At 40.5% G+C, this 26,182-nt stretch overlaps 1 protein-coding gene across 1 annotated transcript in view; it reads left to right on the top strand.

Annotated features, from left to right (window-relative positions):
• The window catches only part of ARHGAP21 (Rho GTPase activating protein 21), a 135,712-nt gene extending 113,091 nt beyond the window's left edge, over positions 1–22,621 (top strand). Inside the window, 16 exon segments of the mRNA XM_029953884.1 lie at positions 2,074–2,110; positions 4,500–4,625; positions 5,917–6,201; positions 8,568–8,632; positions 8,713–8,849; positions 9,452–9,594; positions 10,400–10,555; positions 10,659–10,737; positions 11,425–11,498; positions 11,576–11,665; positions 14,357–14,482; positions 14,680–14,721; positions 15,038–15,143; positions 17,062–17,093; positions 20,115–21,698; positions 21,700–22,621. Of these exon segments, the coding sequence (XP_029809744.1) occupies positions 2,074–2,110; positions 4,500–4,625; positions 5,917–6,201; positions 8,568–8,632; positions 8,713–8,849; positions 9,452–9,594; positions 10,400–10,555; positions 10,659–10,737; positions 11,425–11,498; positions 11,576–11,665; positions 14,357–14,482; positions 14,680–14,721; positions 15,038–15,143; positions 17,062–17,093; positions 20,115–21,698; positions 21,700–21,768 (3,151 nt within the window). The 3' untranslated portion in view covers positions 21,769–22,621.
• Positions 22,622–26,182: the final 3,561 nt, after the last annotated feature.

The raw sequence follows: 26,182 nt of genomic DNA, 5'->3' as shown, positions 1-26,182 counted from the left end.
TCAACTGCAGCAATTTCCTACTCGACACATCCCCAAAGGTAAGGGAAATGAAAGCAAAACTGGATTCTTAGGACCTCATCAAGATAAAAAGCTTCTGCACGGCAAAGGAAACGATCAAGAAAACTAATAGGCAAATGACAGAATGGGAAAAGATAGTTGCAAATGACATATCAGATAAAGGGCTAGTATCCAAAATCTACAAGGAACTCACCAAACTCCACACCCAAAAACCAAATAACCCAGTGAAGAAATGGGCAGAAGACATAAACAGACACTTCTCCAAAGAGGACATCCAGATGGCCTACAGGCACATGAAACGATGCTCAACATCACTCATCATCAGGGAAACATAAATCAAAGCCACACTGACATACCACCTCACGCCAGTCAGAGTGGCTAAAATGAACAAATCAAGAGACTGTAGATGCAGGTGAGGGTGTGGAGAGACGGGCACCCTCCTGCACTGTTGGTGGGAATGTAAACTGGTGCAGCCACTCTGGAAAACAGTGTGGAGGTTCCTCAAAAAACTATCCATAGAACTCCCTTATGACCCAGCAATAGCCCTGCTAGGGATTTACCCAAGAGATACAGAAATGCTGGTGCATTGGGGCACATGTACCCCAGTGTTCATAGCAACACTTTCTACAATAGCCAAATCATGGAAAGAGCCTAAATGTCCATCACCTGATGTTTTTTATTTATTTTTGACAGACAGAGAGAGACAGTGCAAGCAGGGGAGGGTCAGAGAGAGAGGGAGACACAGAATCTGAAGCAAGCTCCAGGCTTTGAGCTGGCTGTCAGCACAGAGCCCGACATGGGGCTCGAACCCACGAACCGCGAGATCATGACCTGAGCCAAAGCTGGAGGCTTAACCAACTAAGCCACCCAGGCGCCCCATGAGGCTTCCATTTGATTATTACTTATATTCCAATGAAGTCCATTCTTCCCGGGCCAAATACTTGGGGGAAGTTTGTGAGAAGCGTGTGGCCACGGCGAGGTCCAGGCGATCAGGAAGTTTTCTAGTGATGCAGAGTTGAATTGGTGACCTGTGTTTGCCTTCGCTTCTCCTTCTCTGAAATATGCCAGTAACTGCCACATTTCAGAGTGTCCTTCTCCCTGCAGCAACTGCACACTGCTCCCCGCACAGGTGGCCACACTGTGTGTTTCCTCCTTCGTTTCATAAACCCTGCTATCCATGGTGATGAGCGGGGCTTCCGCCACCAGTTCCGGTACCCTGTTTCCCACGGTTCCAACCGAGGAAGGTTTTGATCTCGCAGCGAGCAGCGCGCTGCGACTTTGTCCGACTTTGTCCGAGATATACCACGAGGGGTGTCCTCCTCTCCGGGATCCATTCCTCTCTCACCATGTTTAACCCCTAGCTTCATGGACATTTATGTTGTGGCTCAGAGTTACAGGAGTCTCCAGATCCTGCAGGAGATGAAGTTTGCGTATCTGTTTCTAGCGATCTTGTTCAGGGCAGTTTGAAAGGGAAGGCAGTGCCGGCTTCAGTTGCATCCTACAATCCTAAATTTCTTTAAATTAGCTTTGATTTAAAAAACAGCAAAACAACTCTGCCTCCTAAAGTTGAATTATTTTGAATAGTTAAAGCGCACTCTAAGCCTCGTCCCTGGCAGCCACTGGTTTCCGAATCGAAGCGGCCCGAATGCAGTTGGCGGGAAGAACGGTCCGCCTGCCTCATTATCGATCGTTGTTACCACCGTGGCCGCCCTCAATAGAGCACTGCAACTACGGATGACTGATGGTTTATTCTAAAGCCCAGGGGTCAGCCCAAGTCTTCTTTCATCTAAAAAGAAGGATAAACTCTTACACTTTATGCAGAAACCGTTTTAATTGACCAGATTTCCTATGAAAACTTCTGTCATGGAATAAAAAGTTTCAATATGGAGAAAATTAGCTATTTTTCACATTTGCATTGAACAGAGAGCATGTAACATGATAATGATGAAACGTCAGTTTATTATTGAAAGCTAACTTGTGATGTTCAATTTGTTTTTACATCTCTAAGGTGTTTTATGCATTTATGGCAAATATTTGTACATTTATTTCCAACAGGTCCTTTAAGCACGTTTCTAGCCTGAAGGGAATCAAGGTTGGTATTCAATTTTTTTTTTCAAATATCAGCAAATGATAAATGTTTCTATTTACCTTAGCTTACTGTGGCTCTTCACAGGGAATTAGTGCTATCCTATATTCTGTCAGTTCAGGTGCATTTGGAAAATACTATGTATAAGGTGTTCTTTTCTAGTTTCTAAACATATTTATCAAGTATATGATACTAAACACACATTATGCTGAATTTTCTCACTTTATCAGTTTATGGCCAAAAATCTAACTACCCAGCAATCCTGTATCTTGTTGTATGCATATTTTTCTTTCCTCAAAATTGTTTTATGTCTACCCTCCGTTTTGCTCCATACAGTCTACCCTGTCCTATCTTGTCTAGTCTTCCCTTATACTTTATTGACAGCACACACAACAGGCTGTTAGACAGGAATTTCCTTGTTTTACATTCTCCACAAATATCTGCCATCTTCATTTGCACCCACAGTTTCTTACTCTTACGGTGAGAGTTCCTTATTCTTATCCTAGGTATCTGTTTACTGGGAACATGATCCTGTTAAAAGCCTACATCCACATTTCTTTGGATTCCATCACTTTTTGCTTTCTCAAGATCGCTCTCTCTTCTGCAGAACTGCTCTTGTCAGTGGCTCATTTGCCATTATCTAAGCACATTCTACTATTTACTATATTAGAGAAACAAATGAACTTTCCTTGAAGCTACATCTCCCTCTATTTCCTGCTTCTATTTTCTCTTCCACTTTTCACAACAAAACTCCTTGAAAAAAATTGCCCATGGGGTCCACTTCCTCACGTCCTACCTTTCTCACCCCACACATCCCAGAACAATGCTGCTTCATGCCAAGGTTACCGGTGAGGTTCAAGGTCCCCAAACTAATGTCTGTCTTCGATTTTCCACCTCTTTGGCCTTTCAGTAGTATCCAACACCATTTCCCACTGCCTTTCTAACGCACTTTCTTTTCTGGTTTCCGTTTCTGCCCCTGCCATTCTAATATTTAAAATGTTGGAATGTCTAGGACTGGTTCTGACCTCTCTTTCATCTCTATCTGCCCTCATTGCCAACACGATCTTTTCCCCACAGTTTATGCTGCTCACCTTGGCCTCTTCCCCAGGCTGCAGCTTATGTGGGCTGCTACCCTTCTGACATCTTTATCTGGGTGTTTGATAAGCAATCAAGGTTTAATGGCCAAACAGATCTTGGTTCTATCCCGGACATGTTTACCACCAGTTTTCCCCATCTCCCTAGGTTCACTTCATCCAGTTTTTCAAGCCCCTGAAACTGGGAATTAGCCTTGTTGTTTCATTTTCACCTTCCCCCATATTAAGTATTATCCGCACCACCTCCAGAACACGCTCTGAAGTGTCACATTCCTCCCTGTGTTCACTCATGCTGCTTTAGCCCAAGCCACCGTTGTTCCTCACCTGGATTCCTATAGTACCGCCTTTCTCATGGTTAGAGAACCCATTCTCCTGGTGGCAAACACAGTGACCTGTGAACTGGGACCAGATAATGTTACTCCTCTGACTCATCACTTAATGGCTTCCTTTCACACTTCCTACCCTGTCCTAGATGACCCTAAACAATCTGTTAATTAGCTGTTTCTCTTACATTGATTCAACAGTGGACATGCAAAATGATAATAGTGAATGTACATTCATCAGCTATATGTTCTCCCTGAACTTTTCTTTTTCCTGACCTATCATGGGCGGCCCCTTTCCTCCATATTTCATCTTGAATATTCTTCCTTCAGTATACCTTGAACTTAGAGCCACTACTTAGTCGTTTGTTACATCTCAGTTTTCCTTTCCCAAATGGTACTGATCACAATGTGATCATTTTCTTGTTTTTATTTTTTATTCTACTTTGCCTTTGCTCACTAAAATGCAAGCTCTGGAGAGCAGGAAAATTATGCTACTTCTGTTATTTTTTTTAATGATTAAAAATTCCAACAGATGACTTTTACAAAATGATGGTAGTCAATTCACATTTTTTTCCAACAAGACCAGAAATTTTTCTAATGTAATTGATAAAGTTGGTATTCTTCAAAAACAACCATTCATTTTGGAACATTAAAGATTTTTTTGCAGGGGCGCTTGGGTGGCTCAGTCGGTTAAGTGTGTGACTTAGGCTCAGGTCATGATCTCACGGTTCATGAATTCAGAGCCTGAATCGGGCTCTGTGCTGTTGGCATAGAGCCCACTTCTGATCCTTGATCTCCGTCTCTCTCTGCCCCTCCCCCACTCACATGGCTTGCTGTCTCCCTCCCTCTCTCTCTTTCTCTTTCTCTCACTCTCTCAAAAATAAACAACTTAGAAAAAGACTTTTTCGACCAAGCAATTTCCATATGCAAATATTTATAAAGGAAAAAAATACTTTATTTTCTTGACCTTTACTGTAGATCATAGACAGCCAGAAATCATCAGAAGACTCTGGATCCAGGAAAGGTTCTTCCTCAGAGGTTTTCAGTGATGCTGCCAGGGAAGGATGGCTCCACTTCCGGCCGCTCATCACCGATAAGGGCAAGGTAGTATGTTTTCACAGCAATGGCGAGTGTATGAAATGGGCCCCTGCTGAATTACACATAAAGTCTGTACAGATAAGATGGCAAATTATCCAGAATAAAGAGTAGAGAATAGCACTTGTAAGTCTCTTTTTCTGGGCACCTGGGCAGCTCTGTCAGTTAATCATCCGATTCTTGATTTCAGCTCAGGGCGTGATCTCAAGGTCCCTGGGATTCTCTGTCTCTCTTTCTCTCTGCCCCCACTCATGCAGCCTCTCTCAAAAATAAATAAACATCTAAATAAATAAATAAAAGTTTGTCATCTTATAAAAAAAAATCTTTTCCTACAGAAAGGAAAAGTTATTTAAAAAAATTCTAATCATTTATTTAATTTTGTGTATTTTCGTCCTGCAAATGGAATATACTGTCTTATATTTTGCCAGCAGAAAAGAGACATGAAGTTATTCAAGAAGGAACTCAACTTTTCTTATTAAATAGTTTATTAGCCATAAATTTTCACAGGGTCCTCCTTTAGGGAGTGACAATTCTCCATATTAATAATTTTAAATATTTAGCTTTCCCCTTTTTTCATTTATAATTTCCTTGTTGCACTTTATTTTATAAGTATTGAGTTATACAAATGAATATTACAGTGTCTATATGCTTCATTAAAATAAAATGAAAATATGCTTTATTAAAATAAAACCTGTGCCATAAAATTTCATACAGTTTTTGGGCAGATTATTTATAACAAAATACTGTCAGAAGAGTGTAATTTTTAAGAAAAACCCACCTTGGATATAGATACTGTTGCCTGACTGCATAAAGTTGATCAGTCTTGGTAATTTAATTCATTACCCGTATGTGCTGTGTTTATGCAGTATTTGCATGATCTGGGACTTGTTGTCAGCCGTACTTTTACTCAAAAGACTTTACTGACTGATTGTTTTCTTATTTTTTATTCTCTTATCATTTTTATATATTTTACATATTTTGCTTACTGGTTTTTTTACCTTACATTGTTCAACTTATCTTAATTACTTTGTTCATGAACCGTAAAATAGTTTTTTTCCCCAACTCAGATTAAAGTTGACATTTCACTATCCTTGATGTTGACACAAATTCCTTGCGTAGCTTGGCATACCCTCTGCACAGTTTGCCATCCCTCTCCTGACAAATGTATCCAACTGTGACTCAGACACCCGCTGGGCTTGGTGTCCATTTGTGCATGTTAACGGTGTTGCCTGATGTGTTCATCCTGCCCCTAAGACTGAGTCATGCGTGAAGTATTCCCGAACTGTTCCATGTTTTCCAGAGAGTTGGCGGAAGTATCCGGCCGTGGAAACAGATGTACGTTGTGCTTCGGGGCCATTCACTGTACTTGTACAAAGACAAAAGAGAGCAGCTGAGCGCACCTGACGAAGAACAGCCCATCAGCGTCAACGCTTGCTTAATAGACATCTCGTATAGTGAGACCAAGAGGAAAAATGTGTTCCGACTCACCACGTCAGACTGCGAGTGCCTTTTTCAGGCTGAGGACAGAGACGACATGCTGGCGTGGATCAAGACCATCCAGGAGAGCAGCAACCTCAACGAGGAGGTGTGTGTTCAAAGTGATGCTCCTAAAACCAGATTCTTCGGTAACAGTTTTCTTAGGAAGTCTAAAAGAATCTGATACAACATTTAAAAAGATGTTACAAGGGGGCGCCTGGGTGGCTCGGTTGAGTGCCGACTTCAGCTCAGGTCATGATCTTGTGGTGTGTGAGTTCGTGCCCCACATCGGGCTCTGTGCAGACAGCTCTGTGTCTCTCCCTCACTCTCTCTGCCTCTCCCCCACTCATGCTCTGTCTCTTAGAAATAAACATTAACAAGCAGTTATAATATGCTATTTTCACTTGAAAAATTGATCAGAAGGAAAACTCACATGTACCTACTGTATATTGTTTTGAAAATCTCCACTACGGAATTAGAAAAACAGAGAATTCCTATATTTTGCCAACTTTCTTAGAAGCAGGATCAGGAAATCCTAGGTCCTAGTCCTGGTCATTACTTATGACTAAATAATTCCAGCTCTGGCTCCTTATCTCAAAAACAGGATCACTGTGGGGCTTAAGTTACCAGGAAAATACTTGTCAAAACAGATTACTATGTAAATGCAAAGAGATACTGATAGGAGGATTTGAAAATACAAATGCAGTCAAGAATATAATAGAGCCTGCTAGAATAGTCATTGGTTTCCAAGAAAACATGCATTGTCAGAAATCATGTGATAAGCCAGTTTTTCTTTTCAGTGAGGAATATTTAGGGACTTGAGGGTTTCTGGCTCACATCCATCAAGGTATTTGTTTACAACAGGAATTTCATTCATAAAGGTAGTGTTTTCAGGCTACATAATTATAAACCTGATGGTTCAAATCCAGTGGTGAGTAAGTTTACAACTTTTGCTCAAGAGTATCTTCTCATATCATTAACAGAGTTTTTCTTACACATTGTTCTTACCTTTTGTTTGCATTGTTAGGACACACACACAAAGCACAACATTCTTTTCCCTTAACTCACAGCGCACAGGGGCACCCACATGAATCGTACGATTATGCAAATCATGTTCTCCAATGTAGTCATTTCCATGACATCCAATTCAGATTATGAAAATTTAGGTCTCAGGAAAAAAGCCTGTGCTTTTTTCGCTGATAGTTTACACCGAACCTTCTTTGTAGTTAAAAATTAACACCAGATCTGCATCAGTACAACCTTTGTTCTACAACCACCACTGTAAAGAGAACATCAGACCTGAATTTTTCAGAGTAAACAGGGAGAGTAAGAACATTTTACATGAATTAATTCCAGCAACCATATGAATGTTCCTATTAATGTCATCACCATTTTATAAACAAGGACACTGGCAAAGAGAGGGTAAGGAATTTCCACAAGGTTACACACAGCTGGTAGGTGCCAGGGCCAGGATTTAAACCCAGGCCATCTTACTGTAGATCTTGACTATGTGACCTCTTAGCTGCTAAGTAGGAAGAGTATTTGAACTCATGACTGTTTGACTCCAAACTATATTTTTAAATTGAATTGTTCGTTCTAATCAACATGAGACTAATAAATATTGAGGGTACATGTCAATGTATAATTGGAATCAGTAGGAAAAAAATCACTTCATGGTCAAATCTGAGTTTACCATATAGCATATTATAAAAGTTAATCTGTTGAACTTGAAAAGCCCACTTTTGCGATCTTCTCTTCTGATAATTGTAAGGGCCACTTCTGACACTAAGTGACCGTCAATCCCACTGCTTCTAGGAATTCATCATTAACAAATTTTGACACTATTTTTCTATCTTTTATCCAACTATTATTTTTTTTGTTTTTTTAATGTTTATTTATTTTTGAGAGAGACAGACAGAGCAGTGGGGAGGTTGGAGGGGCAGAGAGAGGGAGGAAGAAACAGAATCCAAAACAGGCTCCAGGCTCCACACGGTCACGACAGAGCCAGATGCAGGGCTCGAACCCATGAACTGTGAGATCATGACCTGAGCCGCAGTGGGATGCACAACCAACTGAGCCACCCAGGCGCTCCACAACTGTATTATTTTGAAATGCTGTTCATTCTTTCTGGTGTTAGAGACAAAAAACTGTCCCTCTGCTTCCCAGTCATTTATAAAAAATGTCAGATTGATAAGTTTGAACACCTGCGGCTTGCTGGCTTAGTCTAAGCATCGTAGGGGTACAGACAAGAAACAGAAAGCCCTTTTGGCAGTAGGTGAGAGGCAACTTGGATCATTTATTGCAGAGTGATGTTGGGTGATGTTGAACAGAGGTTTTAAAACAAGTCCACTGAGAATATAGGGTCTGTATTGACTAAGCAATATAGTACACTACAGAGCTTCCCCCCCAAAAAGTAAGGATCCCTACTTATGTTTAGAATTGATTTTCTAATCTTACCTCCTGTTCATTCTGCAGGACACTGGAGTGACTAACAGAGATCTAATTAGTCGAAGAATAAAAGAATATAACAGTCTGATGAGGTGAGAATCCCACCACACCTTCAAGTTACTCTGCATGTAAAATACGTAACTGTTAAGAAATGTTCCGTTTCTTTTGGCAGCAAAGCAGAACAGTTGCCAAAAACACCTCGCCAGAGTCTCAGCATCCGGCAGACTCTGCTTGGTGCTAAATCGGAGCCAAAGACTCAAAGTCCACACTCTCCCAAGGAAGAGTCAGAAAGGAAACTTCTCAGTAAAGGTACTAATGTTAGCATTTCCAGATAAATTTAATAAATACGATGGTTTAAATTTGGGATTGTAAGGGTATTTCATGTTTCTCTGTACCATTTCCACTGAGCTTGGCCCACTGTGAGCTAGCTCAAAGGTCACCTTGGGCCTGGTCTAGGCTAATGGGCCCTTTCCCTTGAGATGAGTTTTGTCCTGTAGTAGATGAAATGAAGGAAAATGGAACACATATAACTACATAAAAGACACTGCAAATGTGATTAATGCAGAGAACCCAGGCCCTGTCGCTGTCAGACAAAAACTATCATGCTTCCTTTTGCTAAAATTTCACTATTAAGATATCACATTGATCCTCTTTTCTTGACTGTTTTAAAGAAAACTGCAGATTGTAAAAGGATGGAGAAGTGTAACAGATTCTGAATAAATTATACAGAAGGTTAAAAGGAGTGCTATATTAGGAAGAGAAGAGAATATATTTTTTATAAATATAGGATTTATAATTTATAGTACAGGACTCTGATTTATATAAATATTGATAAAGGACCTGATTTAAATATGCTTATTTCCATCTTTTCTTATGTCTTTTTTTTTATTTTTTTGCATAACGATCAAAAGATGATACCAGTCCCCCAAAAGACAAAGGCACATGGAGAAAGGGCATTCCAAGTATTATGAGAAAGACGTTTGAAAAAAAGCCTACTGCTACAGGAACATTCGGTGTCAGACTGGACGACTGCCCGCCAGCGCATACCAATCGGGTAGGAGACCCCAGCCACCCAGATTTCCTGCCTTCGTTAGTTCAGTTGTAGTCGTGGTAGGACCTGAGTCCTCAGCCATTCAGATACAGAGAGTGTCTGTCAATCTGTCCAGCATTTTCCTCTTCCCAGCAGACCCAGCTTCCCTGAACAGTGCTCTCCTTTCAGGGTGCGTTGAGTAATTTTATCTATCACGCGTTTTTTCTAACATATTGACTCTGAAATCAAATCACAATTGATTCATTAGGAATGTATCTGAAATGGTAAGAGTTCATTTTCAAATCGTGTGTGTTTCTGCTTTTAGCATCTTAAAAGAAGGATGAGAACAGGAACCTGATTAAGAAAGTAATAATAAATGTAAATGTGCGTGTGTGTGTGTGTGTGCGTGTGCACGCGTGCACATGTGTGTACAGTGTCCATGTTAGGATTTGTGTCTTGAGTTGACTGATGTTACACTCTCACTCTCCCCCTCTTCTCTTTTTGACTTTGTTCCCCTTTATCCACCTGAGCTGTGCCCACATTCTCGTTACTGCAGACTTCCTCATTTCCTCTTCAGACCTTCATCTCCCTGGAGACCCTTCTCCCTCTCTGTCTTGACCTAGTTGGTCTCCTCCCACTGTCCCAAATGTCTCTTGCTGCTTTGATCTGTTCCAAGCTCTGCAATGTCTGCATTCTTCATTTTCTCTGAATAACTGCGATTATGTATTTTCCTCTTGGATGGAAGGGACCTTTTAGCCACGATATACACCTACTAACAAATATGAACAGTTGTGCTGTATTAAATAAAATATTATTTCTTGTTTTGCAGTATATTCCATTAATAGTTGACATATGTTGCAAATTAGTTGAAGAAAGAGGTCTTGAGTATACAGGTATTTATAGAGTTCCTGGAAACAATGCAGCCATCTCAAGTATGCAGGAGGAGCTCAATAAGGGAATGGCCGATATTGATATACAAGATGATGTAAGTGTGTTTATATCCGTTTGCATACCTGATCTACGGGTTATTTTCCCCTTTGGTAGTGCTGACTACAAAAATGCAATATTTCTAATTTTTGCACTCCCAGAAATGGCGAGATTTGAATGTGATAAGCAGTCTACTAAAATCCTTCTTCAGAAAACTTCCTGAGCCTCTCTTCACAAATGGTGAGTAAACTCGCACACAAAAGATACCAGTTGAGATAGTTTAAAATGACATTGTTGGAAAGCCATAAAATATTAAATTGAACTTGGAGAAAATATTTTGTTAATGGAAGCAGGAGATTTTATTTACTAACCTCTATATAAAGCATAATTATGGATATTTTTTAAAAATTATGGCTATTTTTTGTCATTCAGATTGGTCTTTCCTCCTGATAAATTTCGATAAAAAGTAGAGCTTATGAAATTATTTAGGTTCCATAAAATATATCATATCCCGTTCATGCATGTTTGCTTGTCAAATTAAAAATGTATTGTTCTCTGTCAAAATTTTCAGCCATAATCAGGTACAATTAGTAGAAAAACATTTTTTCAGTCAAGCCAAATATTTGACTTATTAAGACCCTCTTCTCAGTGCTGTGTTTGGGGGAGGAAAAAGAATGGACAGACTATAAATCCAGGATATACCCTCAGAGAACTCACATTTTAGGGAATTTTATTTGATGGTAGGGCCAAGAGGATCATTAAAAACAGCAGCAGGTTTGGAGACTTAAATTTTGAAGGCTACTTGGGGTCATCCCTACATTTAAATTTGAGTGGTGTGGTGTTTTGAGGTTGAACCTCAAAGGAAATCTAGGTTATAAGTCACCTAAGCAATTTAAGATAAATTTGTTTTATTCTTATTGTTGTCAGATAAATACGCCGACTTCATTGAGGCTAATCGTAAAGAAGATCCTCTAGACCGTCTGAAAACATTAAAAAGACTAGTAGGTATTATTTTATACTTAGGGAGACACAACTGAAATTCAGCCTTTAAATCCATCATGAAAATAATATGTTTCAGATTCACGACTTGCCCGAACATCATTACGAAACTCTTAAGTTCCTTTCTGCTCATCTGAAGACGGTGGCAGAGAATTCAGAAAAAAATAAGGTAAGTACGTATCGAAGAGGTGTACTTTCATTGGTTTAGTTGAAAAGGTAGACTTCATTGCTTCGTGTCTGTCAAAAACGAGGTTATAATTCAGCAAAAGCTCTAAAATACATCCTGTTGGCCAATGAGCCCCTCTAAAGATCACCCTTTTATAAAAGCAAAAGATCCTAAAGTATCACTTGTCACCATTTGAAAAACACCTGTCTCTTCATATTAATCCAGCAAGAAAAATGAAAAGTCAAAAAATTTACTTCTTTTATTGTTCAACTGTGTATCAGTATGTTGAATAGGCAACATTTGTGATACTTTTGCAGTATTCACCAAATGATAAACAGTGAAAACTGACATGGTCTTGTTTTGTTTTAAGCAGATAAGACCTTCCGGCTGTCTGTCTGTCTGTCTGTCTGTCTAAACAACACCATCACATTCCCTTTATCAAACACACCAAAATTAGTTACCCTTTAAAATGATCTGATACTCAAATTGTGTTCAGTTTTTCCTGATTGGTTTCAAGAAATGTCTTCTTACACCTGTTTGTTTAAATCAGTATCTAAAGTTCCACACATTGTGTTTGGTTGTCTCCATTGTAGTCTTAACTTCTCATCATTTTTTCCCGTCACTAGTTGATTGTTGCCTAAACCCATTATATCGTTAGAGGTTGCAAAATGATGATTTCCTAAAGCTCAGCCTTACTTACAAAATATTTAAATAAAGTGATTTTGGCTTCTGGAGAAGAAAGAAACAGAATACCCCAAACTCAGGACACTGCTGTCCCCCTTTCCTAAGGGTTATGTCTGCTTCAGGTGAGAAAATTCAGGTCAGGTTAGTGTCTGTGACGTTCTGGAAGACGACTGCTCACAGCTGTAGTAAGGCTGGAGGGTGAGAATAGTGCCAACCCCTCTACCCGCAGATCGAGAAGCTTACAAGGAGTGTATAATATCCTTCAGACCCTCCGTTTCCTTAGTAGTGATAGGGCTATAAAAGGAAAAAGGAAAAATAGAGAGCACTGGACTATACTGTTTCCGGAAGTTCATCCAGTAGAATCCAAAAAAGTTCTCAATGCAATTATTGCGGAAGTATTTTCTGATTATTTCAGCATTCCCCAAAGTGCAGTACATCATTGATCGATTCGTCACTTTTGCTGGCTATTAGTAGCAGTGGAAAAACGGCAGTTGATGGACTAATCAGAAAGCACTGAATTAAACAACACTCAACAGGTTTCTTTACTATAGAATTTTTTAGTGGTTTTAATATGTTAACTAACACTGGACTTATTTGACGACACTTCTGAAACATCTTTCAAAAAGTACATAATTTGCCTTAAATAATGAATGACTAAACTGCCACCTACTTATGTTACTAGTTTTATTGCGGAGCCAGCTAGAAGCAAATACCCACATGATAAATAAGACTGTATACGTAGAAATAATAATGCATGTTATCATTAGTCTACGAACTTAAATGAATCTAGCGAAAATTTTGCATAAGACCTTTGAGATAGCCTTTATTTTGTGAGCCACTTTCACCAGTACAAATACAAGAATAAGATGACAACATCTTTCAGAGGGAAAATAAGAAATGGCCTTGTGAGCGCAGTTCAAGTCAGCCTTTCCTGTAGTCAGATTTTCTTTCCACTAAGTCAGCTTTCTATGAAAATATGGACTTTGATCACAATTTCCACTTATATCTCTGCAGTAAGCACAATGTAATAATGCAGGTAGTACGGTAGTTAATGTATTTGATGCATAATAATGGCTTCAGAACAGGAAGTCTGTACATTTTCCACTTTGCACCACACCTAAAATGTGTGTGTGCACACACGTGGGCATGTGCATGGCTCTCCCAAAATAGTCTAGCAGTGTGGCCCCCTAAACCAGTCTGACTTTTTGAGTTCTGCAGTGATTTTTTTTTTTAACTCCTGGTACGTTTTCAGGGTTGGTTAAAGCTATTTGACATTTTAATCTAGTCCTAAATGCAAAATAGACACCAGACACTGTAAGATATAGCAAAGGGAAACAAAGGATCTATACATTTGATAATTGGGTAATTAAACAAGGAATACAAAATATCGTGGAAATGAATGTTCAGACGTATAAGCATGTCCTATCGAGGCGTTCAGGTTGGCACAAGAATAAGTACAGAGCTTTGTTTTCATTGAAGTAAAAATTGGTCAAAAAAGAGTATTTCTGGACTTTGGGTTTTTAAATATTAGCACTTTGTTGTACTACAGAGACAAATCTGTAAAATGTCATGTATCTCTGAGCACCTCTTCCTGTTTTTCGTTTTTGAGGGGAGATGGTTACCCTATTCTTCTGCGAATGTTTTTTTTCCCTTTGGTTTTCATATTTTTGTCAGTTAATGTAGCTCTCGTAATAACTCGTTTTGAACCAGATCAATTGCTTGCAATCAAAGACTTCGTGGAAAAAAATGAATGCCAATTATGCATAGTACATTGCCATGAAAGCCAGAAAAAGAACTTAGGTGTAGCTTAGCTCATGGAAAGCCTAACTAGGAAGCATTATTATTTTTATTTATTTATTTTTTTTACACACAGCCAGTCAGCCATTCTTCTTTGAATTCTTTTTCATCAAAAGAACCTTTCAGAAATAAAATGCCCAATGCACAATGGGAATTTAAGCCAACTTTCTGAAGAGAAGTTCTGATATCTTTCAATGACATCCTTTGTTCCAGATGGAACCCAGAAACCTAGCAATAGTGTTTGGCCCAACTCTGGTGAGAACATCTGAAGATAACATGACCCACATGGTCACTCACATGCCCGACCAGTACAAGATCGTGGAGACGCTTATCCAGCATGTAAGTTCAGGCTCCGTCTCCTCAAGAAAATCTTTTTCTGTGAGCGGCTGATGCTTGGTAGGACAGAATCTGATTATAATTTTTTTTTAATTTACTGAGAAAACTACCTTTTTCTTTTCCTATATTATCTCCAAAATATAGATCTGCGTAAGGGGTTATTTCGTTTCTCTTTTCACCTTTTCTATTTTAACTTTTAGCATGACTGGTTTTTCACAGAAGAAGGTGCTGAAGAGCCTCTTGTAAGTATTGTCCGTCAGCATTTGTACTGACTTGTTTTCATTTGGGACACCAGATCCTGATGCCACAAGAGTGTCACCTTCCTGCTTTGTATGCTATTTGCACCCCCAGAAAGCAGGTTAATAGCTCCTCAGTTTCTGGTCTAATGAAAACACAAGAAGGATGCTTACTTCGTAGTTAATTAATTGTGTGTAAACAGTGTAAGAAGCTAAGCACGCGTGCTCCGCTCAGTAATGTGTCTTTTGCTAACTGTTGTTTGAATTTTAAAGAAAGTGTCTTTGAAGAGATGATGAAGAGATGTCTGTTTGTTAACCGTAGACAGCAGTACAGGAGGAAAACACAGTAGACTCCCAGCCCGTGCCAAACATAGATCATTTACTCACCAACATTGGAAGGACAGGCGTCCCCCCTGGAGATGTATCAGGTAACTCTCGCCTGGGCGGGGTTGATCTCTAGGTTAAAAGCTAACTTCTCGTAACATGAAAGAACAAATCTGTCACAAGTAACAATTCACTGTGATTTTTTTTTCCTTTTCTTCTTCCTTTTTTTTTTTTGTTTCCTTTCTACTAATAAAAAAATTGTAATCTTCCTTTTCTGATTGATCTTAATTATCTTCCAGTGACTAAAATGCCATTGGCAGTGCATGGGATTGTAATGCTTGTCAGAATGGACATAGGAGGGAAATGAGCATGCAAACCACTGTTTTGTTCTTTTTTTTTAATTCACAGTTTCCATGTAATAGTCATCACAAGGTAAAACAGATCTATGCTACTGAATATGTGGTTGCTGTGATGGCAGAAAGTATGATCTGGACCGTATGAAAGTAGTCCTTGAGCTAGACGTTCCGTTTGAAAGCAGCCAGTGAAATATGTTGAACTGCTAAGTGGGCACCTTTGTCATAAATGCAGTATATTATTTGTCACTAGAGATGTCACAGTAAAAAAAAGTCAACCCATTTGACATTTTCTTCTGTTTTTCTCTTGCCGCCCTAACGTCCGGGGAAGTAGCGGTTTTCGTAGGCTCTTTTGCTGACAATTTTCGCCTGCCGCACTGTTGCAACTAAAAAATCTAGCATGTTGTTTCACACACTGTTCTCCCTTTGTCTCTAGTTCTTGTTTGAGTCCTAAAGGGTTTTCTCAGCACTTACTGACACAGGCAAATCTATACTGGTGTCGAACAGGCGAAGTGGGCGGAGTCTATCACACGGTAATGGCGCTGGTGGACTCTGTGGTGGCCCTGATGGACAGCTGGGGCTGTAGGAAGAAGGATGACTGCTGTCCGCACTGCAGCTGCCTTGTCTGCAGAAACCCCCGCTTCCTGTAAATGCAAACCCGGTTGATCTGTGGTGTACATTTTCTCTTCAAGATTATTGTAAACAGATCAATACTACTCTCTTAAAAGTTTTTCTGCTGTTTCTTGTTATTTCTGAAGCAGACCGTGAGGAGAAATAGCATGGTATGGTCCACCAGTTCTTAAAGTCATAAAGCATTTAGCCATGTGTTCAAAGGGGCGTGGCATGGGGCTCAGCTCATTAATTCTGAAAATCAATTTCCCTCAAGTTGAAAGACCAAAATTGCACAATTGGTACTCTCCTGAATAGCGCTAGCCCCTTCCTACCCTCTTTCTAATTGTATAATCTGAGTTTTTGCCAGACAGTGAAAATTATGGTCTCCATTTTTCCATTTCCATAATAGCATCTGTGATAGCGAATTACAAAACTGGTAGCAATTTAACCAAAGTAGTCAAAAGGATCCCTGACTGCACAGATGTGAACTGGGGTCTAAAGCATTATTTGAAAACCAAAGTGACCTGGAAGCAGGGTTACCTAATGCATCCAAATGCATGCAGTACATGCTTATGAAATTGAAGTCTGACGGTCTGACAAAAATCAACATAAGCACACCTAGTTTGAGTGTCTCAATTTGCAGCGAGGCCAGCCGACAGTCTGGAAAGTTCTACATTGTGTATCCGTTTCCGATACAGGATGTGGTACATCGTACAATTCTCACAAAGGTCTTCCAGCTTCTTGACTGCTAGATTTACTCTTTAGAAATTTGATTCAACACTAGCGCTTCTGTTCTTGTCTAGTACAGGGCTCCTTTGCCATTCCTATCATCGAGCTGACTCTGCCTACAATTCACAGCATCCTTTCATGGCGGTGGCTTTCTGTGGTGCAGCTTGCATCTTTGTGAGCTCTGACTATCCACTGTGTTCTATTGTTCTGTTTGAGTTTTGCTTTCACATTTTGTTCTGTGCCTGTCTTTTCCATAAGTTTTGCATTGTCCGTTGAAAGCCATAAACATTGACTGACACTGACCGTTGTTTTCTTTAACTTCTCACAGATTCAGCTACTAGCGACTCCACAAAATCTAAGGTAAATTGTTTTGAACAGTTTGGGGGAGGAGTTGCCTTGTGGCTGATTTTTGGTGGGGGGAGGTGCCTTTCTGCTGATTGTCATGGTTAGTATATAAATGCATCCCTCTCTGTGTCTTGTGTTGTGACATGAACCAACAAAGTCTTTTAAAGGGAACAACTAATTCTTAGAATATGGTGGAATACTGGATTTTGAGTTGGACTGTTGGGTTTCTCTCAGCACAGGTTAGCCTAATACAGAGGAGTAGACACTTCTTAAATTTGTGACCATGACAATTTTCTAACATGCACAACAGCCGAGAGGATAGTCCCCATGCGACCATTATCCATTCTCAACAATCACCGCGCGGCTGGCCATCTCGGGTCATGTGCATTTCACCCACTTCCCCCCTCCTGGTCTGTTCTGAAGCAAATCCAAGCATCATGTTTCATCTGCATGTTTCAGTAGTTATATAGATTTTGTTACTATTACACATTCTTATGAATGATATATAGTTCGTAAGAAAATATATATTCTTGCCATCCTTTCAGTGAAATCAGTATTTTTACATAATACGTGTGCCATTGACAACACCACAAGATTAAATAACATTTTGAGTAGTTTGGGGAAGTTTATTCTTAGGAAGTTTTTAATTAACTCAATTTGTGCAAACTTGGCTGAAACAGTAACAACTAGAATTGCCAATAAATTTCCTAAAACATTGTTCTATTCGGAAATGAGGCATGAGCTTTATAAATCTTATTTAAATATCATAATGAGGCTGTGTGTGATTAAATTATAATTCTTGCCAGAAATTTACAAAATATTCCAATCATATCACATCATTCACTATAACTTTTTTTTTTTCTGTTTTTTATTTATTTTTGAGAGCGATAGATAGCACGAGCAGGGGAGGGTCAGAGATAGAGGGAGACACAGAATCCTAAGCAGGCTCTAGGCTCTGAGCTAGCTGTCAGCAAAGAGCCTGACGTGGGGCTCGAACCCACAAACTATGAGATCATGACCTGAACCGAAGCCGGACACTTAACCGACTGAGCCACCCAGGCGCCCCATTCACTATAACTTACATTGTGATTTTGACTGGCTTTTTGCCCTAATATTTTATTTTGAAAATTTTTAAATCTAGAGAAAAGTTACTAGAAAAATAGCATCCACACCTTTTGCCTTACATTCATCATTTGGTACATCTTGATATGCATGTGAGGGATGATCATTTCAGAGTTAGGACGGACATGACAGCACTTTATCCCTAATTACTTCAGTACGTGTCTCCAAACAACAGGACATCCTCCTGTAAAATCACAGGGTAATCGTAATACCCAGGTACATAACATGAGTACACATTACTATTTCTAATGTATAGTTTTTATACAAACTTCCCATGTTGGCCCAATTATTTCCCTACACAGGATGCAATTAAGGCTCGCTCCTTGCATTTTATTGTCCTGTTTCTTTAGGTTTCGTTAATCTAGGACAGTTTCCTTTTTCTTTTTTCTGCCAGAGGATTTTAGAGTTACATTTGGATTTTAGATTTGAGATTTCAGACTTATTTGAAATCTCTCCTTCCCTCTGACTAGATGCATATTTCTTCATCTGTTTTTATAACACTTTCTCCATCTTAACAATGGCGGTAGTTGTATTCTGCCTGTAATACAAGGGATATGCAAATAGTATAATTCTTTGTAACAATTTTTCAACTGTAAAGTAAGTACAGCCAATTTATTTGCTCCAACATGTATATAGTCACAGAATCACGGAATTTTAAAGGGAGCCTTAGAAAATCTTAATGTCACCTAATCTTGTGTTGATTAAATAATCAACGAAATTGAGATGTTGAAAAGTAAATCACTTGCTTGGTGTCACACACAGCAAGCCAGAGGAAGGAAGATCAGTTCTGATTCGGGGTGCAGCCACAACCATTCCCCAGAAGGTGTTAAAATGTAGAAAACCAATTCATAGTGTACTGGATAACCAGGAGATTCTTTCCAACTTATAAAAACAAAGTTCTGTTAATCTGCGATTTTATTGTGGTGAATGCTTTTTAACACAACAGCCTAAATGTTTACTTTTTTTTTGCCCATGACTTTGACACGTAGTTTTAATTTGTCTAAGATCTTTATGACAATAGAGAAATATACTTTCTGCTTCTGTTACTCAGCATACTTGCCTTCCTGCTTGCCTCACATGGTCTGTGGTTAACGGGCAAGTGTTTCTTCACACCCCCCCCACCACTGATTTAGCACATGCGAATTATGAACAAACTAATTAAATAGTTGTCATCAAGAACCTATTACGAGTAGCTAAGGAAACCAGTAGCCTGAGCTACAACTATAGCAGTGATAGTGGTTCTCTGGTAAGGATTTAAGATCTTTAACTGACCTTACAGTTATTTGAATTGTCTGATTTTGTTGTTACCTTGGGATGAAGGAGACGTTACCAACCTGATTTGCCTCAGGCAAGCCTGAAGACCCAATCTGGCCGAACTCATGGAAGACCAAAGGCTTCCCTTAAATGAGCTTATCGGATACAAGATGTGTATCATATGGTGTCTGTAATGAGAAAATTGAAGTCAGTCATACCATTTTAGTAACCCATGTCAGAATATTATACTCAACTGTGTCAGAATCTTAACTCGAAAACCTGTGTTCTAGATTAAGGAACGTGAAGAATGTCCCGCCTTGCCGAAGCAGGGGCAGTCGGTGGCGTCAGGGAAATTAACAAGAATAGGAGCGCTAGGTAGCTCTAAGCACAAAATATTTCCCCGTGAAAGACGGATGTATGTGAGCTGTGGCTTTCCAGATAAATACCGCCAATTGCCAAGACATGGAGCTAGTAAAGCAGAAATAGATCTTTGCTTCACGAACAGGTCACAAAGTGGTACAAAACACTACACTCTTGTTAGTGCGTCTAGAGCTTTCGTAGCGTTAAGTCAGTAAGAAATATTTGGGGGGAAACCTTTTCAGAAGATGAGCTCCATAAAGCCCCTCTGCTCAAAGCCTCATTTCTCTGATTGCCCCTCAGGGTTCTTGGGGATCTGGAAAAGACCAGTACAGCAGGGAACTCCTCGTGTCCTCCATCTTTGCGGCCGCGAGTCGCAAGAGGAAAAAGCCCAAAGAAAAGGCGCAGCCCAGCAGCTCCGAAGACGAACTGGACAATGTATTTTTTAAGAAGGAAAACCCAGAACAGAGTCACAATGACCTTAAAGAAGAGTCGAAAAAAGACAGCGAGGCATTGTGCAGGAAACAAAGGAGCGCCATTTCCAAAGAAAACAACGCCAAGAAGGACACCGGGGCCCCAAAAGATGAAAAGACGCCCCCTCGGAAGGAGAGCGCACCGTCAGAAGAGCCATCACCCCCGCGCATCGCGAAGCACAGCAGGTCCCCCACGCTGAGCTGCCGCTTCCCTTTGCTGAGGGACAGCCCCAGGTCACCGGTGCCACGCAAGTCGCCCTCGCACTTGGAAGAGACGGGGTCCGACTCCGGCACAGTGCTCAGCTCTTCCACGCAGGCCTCTCTCCCGAGGCTCGCTGCCACCACGGCCACCAGCCCCGAGACCAGACGCTGCGGCCTTCTGGCCACCGTGGGCACCGCCACCTCCGACTGTTCCACCGCGTCGTCCACCGCGCACCCGACCGGCCTGGACTGCAGCCGGCTGAGCCCCGACGTGCGCTCGGTGGCCGAGAGCAGGGGCGACGAAGCGGACGACGAGCGCAGCGAGCTCATCAGCGAGGGCCGGCCGGTGGAGACGGACAGCGAGAGCGACTTCCCCGTGTTCGCCGCGGCCCTCTTCGGCGGGAGGCTCCAGGAGGCCGCCAAGGCCAGCCGGAGGAGCTCCGAGGGCAGCGAGGTCAGCGGCACGGAGGGCAGCCTGACGCCCAGCCTGGACGGCCGGCGGCAGCCCTTCAGCTCCCACAAGCTGATCGAGTGCGACACCCTGTCCAGGAAGAAGTCGGCGCGCCTCAAGTCCGAAGGCAGCGGCCCTGGGGAGGCGCCCGCCATCACTCGGGTGTTCGACGTCATGAAGAAGGGGAAGTCGACGGGGAGCTTGCTGACCCCGACCCGGAGCGAATCGGAGAAACAGGAGCCCACCTGGAAGACCAAGATCGCCGATCGGTTAAAACTGAGGCCCCGGGCGCCGGCCGACGACATGTTCGGAGTGGGGAGCCAGAAATCGAGCGCCGAGGCCGCCAAGAGGAAGAACATCAAACGGCGGCACACGCTGGGGGGGCACAGGGACGCGGCCGAGATGAGCGTGCTGAGCTTCTGGAAGGCGCAGGAGCAGGGCGCGGAGAGGGAGGCCGAACTGTCCGCCGTGAGCCGCTTGAAGCCCAGATGCTCCGCCCAGGACCTCTCCATCGCCGACTGGCTGGCGCGGGAGCGCTTGCGCACCAGCGCCTCCGACCTCAGCAGAGGGGAGCCGGGGGCCCCCCAGCCCGACGGCGCGCGCGCCCCCGACAGGGCCCCGGCCGCTGCTGGCGGGGGCAGCTCTCCGGGCACCTCGGCTTCAACCCGCAGGCCCCTTCCCTCCAGCCCGCCCCAGTCGCCTGACCAAATCAATGGGGAAAGCTTCCAGAACGTGAGCCAGCACGCTAGTTCGGCAGCATTATAATGCCCAGCCGCCTCCTCCACTGTCTGAAACCCCGGGCGATAAAGCACAGTTTCATCCCTGTCTTTAAACTGGGGTACGTCCACCATAGCAACAAGAACAAACAAACAAACAAACACAAAAAAACTACTGTTACACGTTCCAGTAACTGTAAATATTTTCTTGTACCAGAATTGTTATTATTCAGCCTTCATTTGGGCTGGTTTCATCATTTTGCACTGTGGAATAGCTTTACAGTGCATCAGTACAGCCAGAAGAACATACACACACACACACACACACACACACACACACACACACACACACACATATGTTTAAAGATATATTGGATAGTTGTATACAAATGGAAGGGTATTTGTTGCAACTTACTACATAGTGTATACCCGATTACTGAAGAAAACAGCTGGCATTATTAGTATGCAGCAAATTTGTCCTTTTGGTTTCATCACTAACAAAAGTGCCTCATCATAAAAATCCATTTGGTTATTAGGGTGCCATACTGTTAAAATTAGATAACTTACATTGAATAAATGAACGCATTTTATCGGTAACAAATTTCCTTACATGTACGAGTTTTAACACAGGTGGATACAGAACTTCCATTCTTAGTCATTCCAGGTGGATCTCTGAGTTTTATATTCAAACTTTTAATACAGTTTTTGAGTTTTGTGTGACTTGAATTTTTAATCTTTCTGTAAAATACGTAACTTAAATGAACATATTATATGTGTATCTTTTCTTCAGATACCAGATTTGATATAAATGTTGTAACATAGGTGTGTAGATAGTGACCTGGACAGAACTGGCTTCTTTATTGAGAAGAATATAATTCTGCATGAGGACTTAATGAATACAAACCTGTGTCATGCCTGTGTGCATACCCAATTAAACACTGGAAATAAAAATTGTTTTGGTGAACTTGGGCATGGCTCGAAACTCATTCTAATCTATTTTCAAATGGCATCCATTTATAACCACCTTAATTGGTCCTGACTTTTAGAAAATGACCTGTTCTCTTTATATAGCCTGTCTCTCCTCTCTTGCTGTGCTGGATGGAGATCTCTTACAAATGTTTGCATTGGCCTAGCCTCGCTTCTGTACACAGATAATACTTAGCTTTTCTAGCTAAAGTAGTATGTTTTGTTTACCGTTTGTTGGAGATAATGAGTGAAAAGGACATGCACTGGGAATCAGACCAGCTCTACACTTCCTAGATATGAAAACTTGGGCAAATTATTTAACTCCTCTAAATTTATTCCCTCAAATAAATAGTGGTGATAGTATCCATTACAAGGGTTATTAGATTTAAATGCCATACTGTTTCAGATTCGGTGCCTGCCATTCACAGCTTGCAAAATATGTCAAACCTATTCTAAGAAATAATGGTTACTTAAAACCTAGGGAAGGTAAGACTAGAAGGGACTTAAAAACCATCAAGTCTAGTTGTTTTCAACCCTGCCAGACCCAATATTCTCATTCTGTAAAGAATATTTTCTCCTTTAATACTCTGAAGAGAAATTCACAGATAATATAACCTACCTGTATAACAAATCTATATATATAACATATATCTTATTCCATATTTTGTGGAATGTCTGTAATTTTCTTATGGAAGAGAAAAGAAGATGAATTATAAAAAATATTTCAATATGGAAGTAGATATTTGCACCAAGATACAGAATCACTAACAGTACCATAACTTTAAAAAAAAAATTTTTTTTAATGTTTATTTTCAAGAGAGACAGAGAGTGAGCAGGGTAGGGCAGAGAGAGGGGGAGACACAGAATCCGAAAAAGGCTCCAGGATCCAAGCTGTTAGCACAGAGCCCGACATGGGGCTCGAACCCACGAACCGTGAAATCGTGCCCTGAGCTGAAGATGGACACTTAACTGACTGAGCCATCCAGGTGCCCCATAACAGTGCAATAACTTTATGTGCCGTGAGTAGTTTTGCTATTGGTGATGTGATATTCTTAAATGAAAATAAAATTCTGAACAAAATATAAGTATACTCTTTCCTACTGTACACAGTAAGTGTATTACTGGCAAAGCCAATCTATTCTTAAAATCATCAAATTACTTTTTATATGTAAAAAAGAAGTTAGGTTCAAGGTTCAAATAATGATATTCTATTTGTTTCTGTTCTTATATTTATTATCTTCAGTTTTCTTTGGATCTTGAGATGTTTGCTAGATCATAGATTTCCAGCCTTGTTTGTTTTTTGATATTTGCTTTTTTAAAGGCTATTTGTTTTATTTTCATTTGTTTCTAAACGTTTTCTTTCTGTTGTGATTTTCTTATTGTGAGTTCATGAATTTCACATGATCATGTGAATTATACTAGAAATCATTTTTTTACAAGATAAACTGGCTTTCTAGTTTAACTTGTAAAAAATGATTTCTAGTATAATTTGCATGATCATTAAACATATTCTGATAGTTTATGTGAAATGAAAGGAGATAATCCATTACATAAACCATCATGTGGCAAATTTCTATAAATATTTCATGTCCACTTGAAAAGAATATAACTGGGGGTGCCTGCATAGCTCAGTCGGCTAAGTGTCTGACTTTGGCTCAGGTCATGATCTCATGCTTCATAAGTTCAAGCCCCACATCAGGCTCTGTGCTGACCGCTCAGAGCCTGGACCCTGCTTCAGATTCTGTGTCTCCCTCTCTCTCTGCCCCAGCCCTGCTCATGTTCTGTCTATCTCTCGCTCAAAAATGAATAAACATTAAAAAAAGAAAGAAAGCAATATACCTGGTGCTTCATTATGTTGACTGGGTCAGGTTTCTTAATTTTATTTTTTTCAGATCTTTTATATCCTAACTGATATCCTACGTGGCTCTTAACGTTTCTGAGAGGTGATAAAGTCTTATGTTTACAGATCCAGATGTCTCTTATTTCTGTCAGTTTTTCCTTATACATTTTGAAGCAAGTTTACTAGGTGGACATAAATTTAGAATTATCTTCATGGCGAATTGACCCTTTTATTGTTACAGAATGCCTTTCCTTATCTCTACCAAAGCTGTTAGTGTTAAAGTTTAATTTTATATATGGGCGTGACTGCATCAGTTACTTTTGGTTAGTGTTTGCATAGTACATCTTTCTCGTCCTTTTACTTTCAACCCTTTTGTGTTTATATTCAGGTTTTATCTCTTATAGCAGCATATTCTTTTTTAAATGTAGTCTGATAATCTCTGTCTTTTAACTGAAGTATGTAATTCGGTTACATTTAATGAAATTACTGATGTATTTGGATTCATATCTTCAGTCTTATTTGTTTTCTACTTGTCTCACAATTTTATTAACCTTTTTCTCTTGTTACTTGCCTCTTCTGAATTACTCAGATATTTTTATTATACCCTTTTCCCCTTTGATTAGCATGTTATTTATTCTTTTATTATTCTTTTAAAAAGAGACATCCTTCATTTAATAGAACCTAATTTAAATTAAACATTTACTACTTTCCATATACTGCCTATTACAGTTTATTATATATATCTTGTAAGATTATTTTTGTTTTATATACTTGAATATTCATCTGCATTTACCAACAATTACCATTTCTACTGCTTTCCTTATTTCCATGTTTTATCTGCAGTCTTTTTCTACCTAAAGAACTCTAATTATAGGGTTGCCTGGGTGGCTCAGTTGGTTAAGTGTCTAACTTTGGCTCAGGTCATGATCTCATGGTTCATGGGTTCAAGCCCCCCCGTCAGGTTCTGTGCTGTGTCTCCCTCTCTCTTTGATCCTCCCTTGCTCACCCTCTGGTCTCTCTGTCCCTCTCTCTCTCTAAAACAAGCATAAAAAAAATCTTAGAGACAGTGAGTTCTCTAAAAGCACCCAGATAGCCAGGGGGCGCCTCTTAAGTAATATGATGTCATGTGCATAGTTCAGCAATTTATGGTGATTCAGACTGCCCCCAGCCTGGCATTCTGCCCTCACTTTGATAAAAGTGTAAAGGCCAGACTAGCTTACCCTACAGGTCTTGTGTCTACGCTTTGTTTTGGTCTACCTCTTAGAATCTTTGAAGGAATTTTTTAGTCTCATTTTATCTTTTAAAAAAAAATTTTTTAATGTCTTGTATTTATGTTTGAGAGACAGAGAGAGACAGCATGAGCAGGGGAGGGTCAGAGAGAGAGGGAGACACAGAATCTGAAGCAGGCTCCAGGCTCTGAGCTAGCGGTCAGCACAGAGCCCAACGTGGGGCTTGAACCCACAAACCGTGAGATCATGACCCGAGCCGAAGCCGGACGCCCAACCAACTGAACCACCCAGGCGCCCCGAGTCTCATTTTAAAAGTAGCTTATACTGCTTCTTCAGTGAAAGAAGGGACCCAGCATTTATTTTGGGCTCCTTTATTAAGATTTATAATAAAGTTTCTGCCTTCTGAAGAAGCTGACAAGTGGAAATACGTAATTACATGGAGATGTTGAAGATTACTTCGTCTTGGTTTTTAAATTGAAATCATATTCTTTTTTT

The sequence above is a fragment of the Suricata suricatta genome, chromosome 10, assembly GCF_006229205.1.
Source record: "Suricata suricatta isolate VVHF042 chromosome 10, meerkat_22Aug2017_6uvM2_HiC, whole genome shotgun sequence".
NCBI lineage: Eukaryota > Metazoa > Chordata > Mammalia > Carnivora > Herpestidae > Suricata > Suricata suricatta.
The sequence above is the reverse complement of the archived record's forward strand: the minus strand, read 5'-3'. Positions and strand labels throughout refer to the sequence as shown.